The 12,673-nt window shown below is 36.5% G+C and overlaps 1 protein-coding gene across 10 annotated transcripts in view; it reads right to left on the bottom strand.

The window, feature by feature from the left end:
• ANKS1B (ankyrin repeat and sterile alpha motif domain containing 1B) overlaps nt 1–11,029 on the bottom strand; it is a 286,081-nt gene extending 275,052 nt beyond the window's left edge. For 4 of the 10 annotated variants that reach the window (XM_087723312.1, XM_087723311.1, XM_087723316.1 and 1 more), the window contains exon 1: nt 10,428–11,026. In XM_087723312.1, coding sequence (XP_087579438.1) covers nt 10,428–10,561 — 134 coding nt within the window. In that variant the 5' untranslated portion in view covers nt 10,562–11,026. Of the gene's footprint in view, nt 1–10,427 lie in introns of all 10 variants that reach the window. The other 6 variants (XM_087723307.1, XM_087723309.1, XM_087723308.1 and 3 more) reach the window with 5 other exon arrangements.
• Between the last annotated feature and the right edge of the window lie 1,644 nt (nt 11,030–12,673).

Raw genomic sequence — 12,673 nt, 5'->3', positions numbered from 1 at the left:
GATAATATACCAGATTTTTTTTTGTCTAGATGAAGAATATGTAAAGAATATATAAATATGAGTATATATATGAATATATAAATATTATATATGACATATAAATAATATATAATATATTATATAATCTGAAATCTTCTCATACTTTCTATTACCTATATCCTCCCATTTAGGACTATAACCATGTTGCTTGTATTTTTCTGAATTATATTGTTCTGTTTGCTTCCTAGTATGATTTGATTGCTTATTAGTAACCTGACTATCACAAAGTGTTGTGTATTTTTTTATGTACACTGAAAGCATATGCACCAAAGACAAATTCCTTGTGTAATCAATCACACTTGTCTATCTATCTATATCTATCTATCTATCTATCTATCTATCTATCTATCTATCTATCTATCTATCTATCTATCTATCTATCTATCGCTACTTTCAATGCTGGCAGTCTTTGTCTTTCTACTGGTAATTCTGTATATGCCATAATTTTCTCTTAGTTCTCCTTGATGGTGAGTCAATTCATAGGTTGCTTCAGTGCTGGCTTGTTTTCTGTTTGTATTTCTTCTAAGTTGTCAGTTTGTTGTTAATATAAGATGTTTCCTTCTTTCCAATTATTATTATATGTGTTTCACCTACTGTTCTACTATTATTTTGGGGTCTTCTGTGTTCATATTTTTTTCTGAATCTCTTCTATAGTACTTCCCTAAATATTTTATTTCTGGTAATGGATCTCCATTGAACTGCTAATTCTGCTGGCTTCTAGTAATCACTTTGTTCCCTTGTTATTCTTTTCTATGATTTTTCCAGGTACTGATCTCAAGGGAATTAGTCTAGTTTCCTAGCTCCACTTTTTCTTCTTTTTAAAAATAGTTACTACACCTTCTCCAATCTTTTGGCACATAATTGTTCCCATGAATTTTTAAAAATTACAGCCAGTGATTCTAAGATCACATCTATTTAGCATTCTAGAATGCAAACCATCAGTCCCAGGGATTTAAATTCATTCAAAACAAATATGTGTTCCCTTACCAATTCCTCATCTATTTTGACTTGTAATTCTTATCCTTGCACAAAAACACAAATATGCCATAGTATAGAAACTAAGTAGTAAAATTGTACAATAACTAGGATATATCATTAATTGGACAAAATATAATTTGCTTCCACTGGGATTATAAATAACCTCAGATTATGGGGTCCTTGGTGCCCTCTGAGCTCAGAGAGTATCAACAATCCACTGTTCAGTTTTGAGCTACATATATTCTCTTTCATTACACTTGATATTTCCCCTCAAATACCTCAAAATGTTGAATTTAAATTGTCTAAATACTTATACGGATTTAAACCATTGCTTACATGCTGGATTAAACCATTGGTCAAAATTATCTTGAGCCTCTACATTGTTCTGAATTGTAAGAAGCACTGAATAATATTTATCTAAATATATTTTCTCAGTGGGAGGTTTTCTTTTTACATTTTTAAACAATAGTGAAGAACTCAAGCACTTAGCTTAAATACATTGTTAAAATAATTTAATGTTTTATATGATTAATATCTAAAATACTCTGAATACCAACTGTACAATTTTAGTAATAACTGTCAATTTATAGATATTATATATCTGTGGCTTTTTTATTTTTACTTATTCACTCTTTTAAAAACAATTATTAGAAAGTTTTTATGATTTCAATTTGGCACAGATTGCTAAAGTATTAAAGATTTTTTTATGTCAGAATACGTTCCCAATCTTTTCCAGCTAAAGAGAAGTTGTCTTATGAGGATGATGAATTAAATTCACCAGATTTTCAACTTTATCATTTGGCTTTTATTTTAACATTTATATATATATTTTTTTTTATAGTTTTATAGTTTTATTAGAATTTGTAGGCCGCCCTTTTCCCTGAGGGGACTCAGGGCGGCTCACATAAAACTGGGAAGGGGGGAATACAAACATCAAGATAGAAACATATAATAAAATGGTAGGCAACATACATTCATCATTCGGGAGGGGTAACTATCCTTATCCCCAGGCCTGACGGGCGAGCCAGTTCTTCAAGGCTATGCGGAAGGCTTGGACGGTGGAGAGGGTACGAATCTCCACGGGGAGCTCGTTCCAAAGGGCTGGGGCTACTGCTGAGAAGGCCCTCCTCCTTGTGGTTGCCAGCCGACACTGGCTGGCCGATGGTATACGGAGGAGGCCTACTCTATGGGATCTTATTGGTCGCAGGGATGTAATTGGCAGAAGGCGGTCTCTCAAGTATCCAGATCCACTGCCATGTAGGGCTTTATGGGTGGTTAATAGCACCTTGAAGCGCATCCGGAGATCGACAGGCAGCCAGCGCAGCTCGCGGAGGATAGGTGTTATGCGGGTGAATCGAGGTGCACCCGCAATCACTCGCGCGGCTGCGTTCTGCACTAGCTGCAGTCGCCGGATGCTCTTCAAGGGCAGCCCCTTGAATTGATGCGCAATGAATTTTAAAAGCTATTATTACCCCTTTAGGGCTCATTTTAAGAATAAACATGTCTGAAATTCTTGGGTCAATTTATAATGAACAAAGTCTGATTCCTCCAGCTAGACATAACCGGGCATGAATTAGGAAGCAGTTAAACTTTCAGCTAGATTTACATGAGAAACTAACACTGTAAAGTAAATATAATTTGAAGGTCACAGAAAATGGACATTGGAACTTCTGGGCCAATGAAATGATTAATACATTGAATCAATTGGTTAGTAGTAGTTATTTAAGAATGTAAGTTTTGAATGTAACTTAGAATTATTTCCCTGACAGTATGAACATGATTCAGATGCTCCAGCGCTTCACAGGCATGGTGTGTGTATTGTGTGAAACAAGTTTTAAGAGATGTTAAATATACTTTTTATGAGCAAAGGATGAAGTAATTTCATCAGGTTTTGCTCTGTGTCTATTCCCACCCCCCAAATAATGTTTTAAAAATGGCTATCAATTTGGAGGGGACATATTGTAGAAGATTTAATGGTGCCCTGACTCATTGTATCTAGCCCTGATCTGTTAAGGCAGGGGTGTCAAACTCATGGCCCGCAGGCCAGATGTGTCACACACTGGCTACCATTTTAGCGAAGGGAGGAAAAGTTGTGATACATCACATGACGACATCATGACAATGCAAGTTTGACACCCCTGTGTTAAGGGTTACATCTAGCATCGGGTAATCTTATCTAATAAAACAACACTAAAGTTCTATTTCTCCTTGGGAAATAAAAATTAAAGTTGTAAATGGATGCTGAATTAAATTCCAGAAATATAGAATCAATACCTTATTTGACCCCAGAACTCTGCAAAGGTAATTAAACAACATAGATATAAAGAAAACAAGCTTGAACTGTCAAAGAATGTGTACAACAGTTGAGTTGCTTTTTGAAATATCATTATATTTTAAAAATGGGAAGATGGAGAAGTATGTCTCTATATAGTCCAGATTTAATAATATCTTAAAGGACTACCTTAGATATACTGTATATAACTACCATATAACTGTCACCCTCACCATAATCTGTAATAAAGATATTTTTTAAAAGTCTCTGGAATGATGGACAGTATGGATAGTTTTAAAGCATTTGAAAGCACTGTTGCAATCTGTCTCACTTACCTTTTCTCAAGATTAAATATACCCACCCCTTCAATATTTCTTCATAAGACTTTATTTTGTTACATTTTTCTAAATTTATCAGACCTCTACCTCTCCTCTTTATCACTTAAATAAAATATGAATTGTTCATAAACCTTAGACCTCACAGTCATGAAAAGCAGAAAGTAATAACAATTTTTCTAACACACACAAATGCAACCATAATTTTAAGACACTGTGGTATCATAGTACTGATAACAAACATGATAATATAAACTGTTGGGATTAGTTTGTAAAGAAATTAAGTACTTGGGCCTAAATAGACAAGAATAATGTTTGGGATTCTTCTCTGGACAAGAAAAAGACTTGGGATCACCCACAAGTGCCCCAGACAGTTATTTCCAATAAGAAGACTGTAAAACACTGATCTCTAGCAGGTTTATTGCTCTGGAAGACAAGCAATTGTCATCTTTGACCAAAATGTAGTCAGCACCTTTATAAACTCTGAGTCCACATACTTTCTTAATCATTTCAGAAATTGCCTGTTAACTATTTTTCAGATATCAGGAAACTCCATAACAGCAAGTTTTACTACATTTCAGTCCTCAGTGAAAAAAGGACATTATACAATTTTAAGGATTTCAAAAAATCTATCTTTTTGGAATAAACTGCAAAAGGACAGTTGGAACACTAATTTTCAAAAGTTAACTCCACTCACTGCCAGAAATTTGACCTTCACTGGCTCAAGGTTGGCTCAGCCTTCCAAGGTCAGTAAAATGGGGACCCAGATTACTGATGTAAACTTTTCAGAGGGTGCTGTAAAGCACTCTGGAGCATTATATAAGTCTAAGTCCTTTTGCTATTGCTAATTTATTAATCAACTCCAGGATGCCACTCCCCTTTTGTGGTCCCAGGTTAGTTGGCAGAATCAGGCCAAAAGGGTGGGTGTAGATATCATCTTGGGGAGCACAACATTCCCGAAGATGGATGCCACAGCAAAAAAGGCTCTTCTCCTGAACTCTGCCAGTTGACCAATGGGATCCACAGCACAGCTCTTCTGCTGGCCTGGGAAAGGTTCCTCAAATAATCTTAGCCCATGCCATGAAGAGCTTTAAAGGTGATAAACTGGACCCAGAAAGCAATGCAGCTTGCGGAATAGTGGTGTAACATTGTCCACACAGATGTGTTCTGTAACAACTGAAGCTTCCAGATACTCTTTAAGGATAGCTCCATGTAGTCCAACCATAAGATGACCAGGTCTAGAATGACTGAGTGTATTGGACATATTGAAATATATTTGTGAATAAATGATCGAAAAGTTAATTTTAAGAGTGTCTGCCATTATATAATTGGAAAATGCTATGAAGGAGCACATTTTACTGGATAGGACTGAAACTGATATGAAAGTAGATTTAAAACTGATGAAATACAGAAATGATGTGGAAGGATATAATACACTAGGTACAAACCAAAAAAAGTGATCTGAATAACTTTCTTATACTGAATTTACAAAAGAGATTTCTTACAGTTTTGAAGAATTTTATGAGACAAGGCAAAGAAAAAATTAGAAGAAATCTAGTTCTAGAATATTATTTGAATTCTGCTGACCAGGACTGAACAAGGTTTTATTGATTTATTTATAAGTAAAAGATATGAAAAGAAGACTTCATTTGTTGTATTTTAAGAGGAGGTAAAATTGTGTATGCTTGTTGTTATGAAGAGGAAAATCAATTCTCTTTATTTATTTCTTTACAATCATTTCTTTTCTATTTTTTATTTTAGTAAAAAATCATTGTTAGACATGACATATTGAGAATATGGAATAAATACACATGCAGGTGGTATTTAAAAACACCATTGTAGCTCTCAGAACAAGAAGTATTTTATAGACAATAGGCAAACACATATGGAAATACAACATAGAATCAAGAAAAAATCTGATTGTGTACTTGCGATTGGTTCTATTTACAGTTATTAGAAAGATTTAAAATAGACTAGAGTTTATGGTTTTGAACATTGTAAGACTGAGTCTGAAATGCAATTATATACAAATGGGGAACATGTAATTTCTAAAATGTATAAACTTCCATTGAAATTTGAAACAGAAAAACAAGTGTCAGCTTCCTAACTAGACAGGAAATAGACCATTCGAGATACTTTACTTTATTATAAGACAGAATCTTGCAAATCTGACAGTACAAATATCTTGCCATTTCCTTTACAGTCTGAAAAGTTAGGGTTCTGAGCCTCTTTCTCCACCCATTAGGCTGCTGCAGGCTGTATCCTTTCTAATCAGATTGTTCACTGAGCAGCATCTTTCTCCTTGTTTCTCAAGGTCTTTCTCACATACCATTCCAAGTGAAGTATGATAAAGTGGGATAAAAAGTTTGGTTATAATATACAGCTATATTTGGTTGAAAGAACTTAAATGTACATTGTTATAATCTTTAAGATGTTTATAAAACGTTGTACCATTGGTGTATGTCACCAAAAAAATAGAGGATGCAATAGAAATCCTTTCTCAGTGCCTGGACACTGTTAGAATGCAAAGAGATACAGGTTTGTACTCAAGTAAAATGGAATGACTGTTAATTCTGAAGCCTGTTGATTCCATACTGTAATAATACCAACTGGCTTTCAATGGGATTGTGCTCTCTCAGAAAGAGCAAACAGAAGCTTTGACCCAGAGGGCCTTTGTCTCCCTGTAATACTGGTACATCCATTCTGATCTAATTTGAACAGGATACATTGAGGTTACTCACAAATATATTTATAATCTCTGGGACTTCCCTTGAGGACCACCAGAGACTTCAGCTAGTCTACAATGCAGCAGCCCAAGTGCATACTGAGCAGTCTTGGTATGCCTACATTATAACATTCAGAAATTGCAATGGTTATTAGTATTTTTAAGTACAGCACAAAGTATTGTCATTACCATAAAGCCCTATATTATATGGTGTTGAATCAGGGTATTTAAAAAGATAGATTCAGTCCAACCAATTTGGATGATCTGGGAGTGCCTGCTGAAAGTCCCTCCTATGACAAGATATAAAAAGAGGGTATGACACAAAATGTTCTCTGTAGGATTTCTTCTTCTTCTTCTTCTTCTTCTTCTTCTTCTTCTTTCTTCTTCTTCTTCTTCTTCTTCTTCTTCTTCTTCTTCTTCTTCTTCTTCTTCCTCCTCCTCCTCCTCCTCTTCCTCCTCTTCTTTGTCCCTCTCCCCTAACTCTAAAGGCTACTAATAACTTCACTTTTTCAGGAGGCCTTGGGAACTGATCAGCATTCTAACTTTAAAAGAATCAACAACCTTAAGAATAATGCTGTTGGACCTTGCCATACTGTACACACATGTCCAAGAAGCTATTTTATAGCAATGGAATATACTATTAATTTAAGGAATATATTATAAAAGTCTTCAAATTTCAAGGGAGATTCAAGCAGGACCAGGAATGTAATCCTCAAAATAATCTGGGTTGTTTCTGTGCCACCTGAAAACTTTAATGCTTCATGTAACATATTTTGTATACAACATATCTAACAAATGATTATAAAGAAGAAAGTGGATGGTTGAATTGTCTATTAAAATACAGGAGACATATAGTTACCTATACACTTTCATGTGTAATATTTCTCACATCAGTTATTTCCATGGGCAGGGATTTTGTAATTTTCTTTAATTGAAAAGTAAGATGATAGTACTTGGAATAAATTAACATTTTTCTTAACTTTTATAGGCTATGCTATGGGATTGATATGCACCACTTAAGAGTGCACAACAGTAATTTTTGCTAAATCCATGAGATGCAGAAACCTCTACTTTTTTTTCATCCAAAGGCAGGAAACCTCAACTGACTGAAGTCTACCTGTGGTAAACTAAATAACAGCTAGGAATCGTTCTATGTATAGCAAAAAGTACCTAGAGTCTTGAGAAAGGAAAGGAATAGTGCCTCCCTTTTAATTATACCCTGCTTAAAATTCAGTAACCTTCAGAAAGGTTCCAAGCAGTAGTGGGATTCAAATAATTTAACAACTTGTTCTCTGCCTCTGCTCTGATCAGCTGGCTCTCCGAACTGCTTAGAAAGTTAACAACCGGTTCTATTGAATAAGTGCAAACTGGCTGAATCCCACCACCGGTTCCAGATATTATTATCATTCCCACTTCCAGGATTTATACAATCAGCTGCTAGTTATCTGAGCAAGCCAATTTGATCAGCTTTTAATTTTCTGTCCCATTCTTCCAGTGATATAATCTGTATTCAATAGATCAATAGTTCCTAATGTTTTATAGGTTCCAAAATTCAGTATAAAAGGAAATATATTATATACCCTCTTGGTTTTTCCATGGATGTCAATATTCAAATACATAGCTGAAATCTGAAGGTTGTCTGAAGTTCGAATCATTGCAACTGGACTAATTTTTTGTTGTTAGTTTGAGAGATGTTTCACTGCCCATCCAGGCAGCTTCCTTAGTCAGAGCAAGGTAGTTGGGCAGAGAGCCGTGGTGGGATTCAAATAATTTAACAACCGGTTCTCTGCCCTAATGATTTCTTCCAACAACCAGTTCACCAAACTGCTCAGAAAGTTAACAACTGGTTTTCCCGAAGTGGTGCGAACTGGCTGAATCCCACCACTGGCAAAGAGCCATTGGAATGTACCAACTCCTGCCCACCAAACTCAGGGATTTCCTCCCCAAAGTGCGTTGAAACATTTCTTTACATTCCCTTGGGGAAAGAAACCCCTGAATTTGGTGTAGCAGGAGTTAGTACATTCCATCAATTTGCTGCCCAACTACCTTGCTCTGACTGAGGAAGCTGCCTAAATGGGCAGTGAAACATCTCTCAAACTAACAACAAAAAATTAGTTCAGTTGCAATGATTCAACCTTTGGACAACTTCAGACAACCTTCAGACAACTCCACCTGGATGATTAAGAATCTTCATCAACACAGCTGAAATCCTTTCATTTCATTTAAGCAAATTGCTTTTTGATCTTGAAAAGACAGACCTGCTAAAATAGTGATATTACCAAAGAAAGTTAAAATCATTTAAGTTTATTTAAATCAATGTGTAATATAATTCACTTTTATATAACAATACATATTTTAATTAATGTATAAGTTATACATAGGAAAAATTATTACACCCCCTAAAATGTTGATTTTGGAATATATATTTGCTATACTATTATCTGAATACTTAGAGATTAGAAATAGTTTTTTTTAAAATAAACATACATATTTAGAAATATAAATTTGTGAAGTTTAGGTAAACTTTGTTTTGAAATGCTAAAGGAGAGAACATATAATTGTTTAATTTAACAAAACTTTTTTGTGGGTTTAATTAAAGAAGCCTATAGCAAGTAAAGTATTTTTCTAAATTTATTAATCATCACTTTTCTATAATAGCAAGTTACAGAAAGTTTGTAAAAATATATTTCTTCAATCTTTCAACATGTGAACAAAAAGATTTGTATAGTTATCATTCTACTACTATATTCAAGCAGATCTTATGCAAAAATAATTACAGTAAACATAGATGAGTTACTATGAAATGAGGAACATTAATATAAAAATTGTAGATGTGTACATAAAAAATAAAATCTAAGAATAAATTCAAAATTTATTTAAATTGCTCACATTATATTACCCTTTTTACTTAGGTTATATATTGTATTAAAGTTACTCTATAACATATTACATGTATGCTAAGAAAAATTCTGCTATTGCCACTCTGAAAAATTGCATAGATAACTAAACCATTACTGCTTATAATTAAAAACAATTAAAACCATTTTAAACAATTAAAAACCATTTTAAACAATGTATTCATAGGGACAGGTTGACAAAATGCAAAGAATCCTTGAAAATTAAATGCTCTTTTTACCTATTATTGAAACAATTTTCATTACTTCAAAATATTTTTATTTATTGTGAGGATGCACCTGAAGTTAAAACTTTAGGTTAATATATCATGACGTTAGTGTAATTTTTTTTTAAAGTATGTTGAAATATTTTGGCTAGTTAAACATCTATGAAAAATGATTTACCAACAGTATATTTAGCATTATATTATTAATGTGTGATATTAACATAACCCTTCATGTTACACAAAGTCTTTCTGAATTAAAAGTTTGTTGTATCTTTCTAAAAAATGCTTACTAATCCAGTTCTGCATAGCTCTAGAAACCTTGATCACCTGCTGCACACAACATACACCATTTTTTAGAGACAGCCTCGCAGTTCAAATGTTTTCACAATATGCCACATCATATGCCTGATTTATCCTGGAAATGACATCCCCATAGAATTTGCTACAGGTACAACTACTAAGTCTACATATCAGGCCGGCAAAAATCTGGATGACCTCTAGATGGCAGAAAGGAGATACAGAAAACCTTTTATGTTTTTTCTGACATCTAGAAGTCAACCAGAGTTTTGCAGCCCAGATCTGACAGTCTTACACGAATAGGGAGATTGAGTAATTTTTAGGAGGAGAGGAGGGATGGTCATTAAAAAAAAGAAAGGAATAATACCAATGTGTACATTAGAGTGCCCAATACATGCCAAAGTTCTGTACCAGTGAAAGAAACCCACCAAATCAAATACTTTCTGACGCATTGGCAGAAAGAAACCCAAAGACTCTTGCCTTAATGTCATCATAGGTAATGACACAAACCTCTTTCCACACCTGAACATGCTCAGAAGACAAACAGGGTATTTTTGGTTACTATGAATAATAAAGAGACCGAGAATGAAGTGGAAGGTGATGAAGATGATGACAATGAGAAGGTTACTATCCCAGTCCTGGTGGGAAAGGTATCCCTACCTCAGCAAGTTGGATAAAGGAATAGGTCCAGATCCACTGCCCAGGAGCCCTCCTTTTCTGCCAGCCAAGAGTTTCTCCACCAAAGCCACATTCCCAGTGCGAGCCGCTTCCAGCAGTTCCTGGTCCTTGCCCATGGCCGGGAATCATCAGCGAATCTTATTTGCCCACCCCGCAACCCTTCCAGAAATGCTGTGCGGTTACCCCCCTCTCCCCATTTCAGCGACCCTGGCCAGAAAAACAATCTTCCCCGCTCTCCATTCAAGCGAACTGAGCAATGAGGGTATTTCCCACAGTCTTCAGCGACTAGCGGAAAGCGGAGGGAGGGGAAAGAAAGAAAAGGAAGGGAGAGAGGGGGGGAAGCACTCCTCGCTAGACAATTTCTGGGTGGAGTGTGGAAGAAGGAAAAAGAAGCTACGGGAGCCTCCCGCCGACACGTTAGCTCAGCGAAGAGGAATGGAGAACTCAGCTCCTCCGCCAGGCTGAAGCTGGTTAAGAATGAAGAAGGGATGGAAGACCAGCAGGGCGTGATGTGGGAGGCGCAGCCTTGGCTATCTAGGCCGGTTGCTGAGGAGACAAGAGTTCTCCGCTTCTGAATGGCTGGCCGGCCTACTGCGCCCCCTCCCCTATTCCCCTCCCATTGGCGTGCCCTTGCCCTCGATCCTGACGCAACGGGGATTCTGCTGCCCGGCCTGAGGTTGCCAGCTCTCCCTAAAGAGCGGCGGTGGCACCGGCGGGCAGCTCGCCTCGCGCTCTACTGCGGTGTCGCGCGCGCGCTTGCGCTTCTATGGGCCTGGCGGCGCGCGCTGAAAGAGAACAGCTGCTGCCGAGTGGCGAGCTGCGCGCGCTCCCTCTCCCTCCCCGCAAGGCTGCTTCACCTTAGGAAGCGGGGTGATGGAGAGGAAGGGAGAACGGTGGAAGGAAGTGGCGCCGGCAGAGTCTCTGATGGGAGTCGGTAGCGTTTCTCTGACGGGGGGAATCACTCCGGAAAGTAAACAAAAACGATTCAACGAAGAATCGATGTGCTGTTGCGACGACTTAACGTTGTGACGGGAGTGGCGAGGAAAGGCAGCATTGACTGCGGTTGGAAAAAGGAAGTGAGGACCACTCCGATTTTTCAGTTGTTATAAAATTAGTTGGAATTTTAAGGCACATCTATACAGTTGAACGAAGATCCTTTGGCTGCAACCCTGCTTTTTTTTTCTTTTAAAGGATTACATCTTAAAAACTACCCCAGTCTTCCAGATTTTTTCCCTCCTCTCCCCCCCCCCCTTTTTTTTTTTTTTTGGTAATTGGTGACCACCAAGATGAGCCTTCTGAACCGTCTTAGGGGGACAATTGTTTTTAAAGATTGCATTTGGGACATATGAGGAAGGCAAGGATTAGAGGGGGAAATTGGCCAGTTAAACATCATGGCATATAACATCCCTTCTATAAATATGAAACCACATTGCAGGATTATGTATTTTTCTTGGGTGAAGGGCCCAAATTGTCATATGAATGGTATTTTAGAGAGTGCACTCCAGAAAATAAGGCCAATCTAAAAAACTAATGAGGCTGCTCTGAAATATATTTATATTTCATTTAAATTAAGTAAACCAGTTAATATAATGAATACATGTACAGTAATCATAACTTACTCCTAGCAAATTAAAATTTAAAATCCATAAGTAGTTCTTGAAGGACTGTGCTTTAAATACATGTACTTTTACAACCTTCCTGTTTATCATTAAAACCAGATTGCTTCTAATTATTCCTCCAAATTGCTTGTAATGCATGACATTTCAGAGTTGTTTTATTGCTTAAAATATACTAAGAATGGCTAAAAACATAAGACATTTGAGGAAAGAAAAATCACGACCCAATATATTTACCTCCAAATGTGATGTTATTTGCATACATTATTACAAAGGCAGGATTTAATACTGTAACACAAAGCACATTTAACAGAACATGGGAACAGCCATAATTATTCCTAACTAGAAGAAGACAATGAAAGATATCCAGTCACGGTGCCCAGTGAGCATCTTTAATCTAATGAGTAAGATCTGTGCCATATTTATAAGAAACTCGGAGACTGGCTAGACAAGAACCTCCTGGCAGATTGATTGATTGATTGATTGATTTTGTCAAACTTGTACAAGATAACAGGTGTAAGTATAAACATGTACATGAACAAACAAAATGAATACAAATAAATAGGGACAGTAAGACAGGGCTGGTAGGCACACTGGTGCACTTATGCACGC

Source organism: Thamnophis sirtalis, unplaced genomic scaffold (assembly GCF_051295495.1).
Source record: "Thamnophis sirtalis isolate CommonGarterSnake01/CBP01778 unplaced genomic scaffold, rThaSir2_p1.2 scaffold_9, whole genome shotgun sequence".
Taxonomy (NCBI): domain Eukaryota; kingdom Metazoa; phylum Chordata; class Lepidosauria; order Squamata; family Natricidae; genus Thamnophis; species Thamnophis sirtalis.
This window is presented reverse-complemented; position numbering and strand designations above follow the sequence as displayed.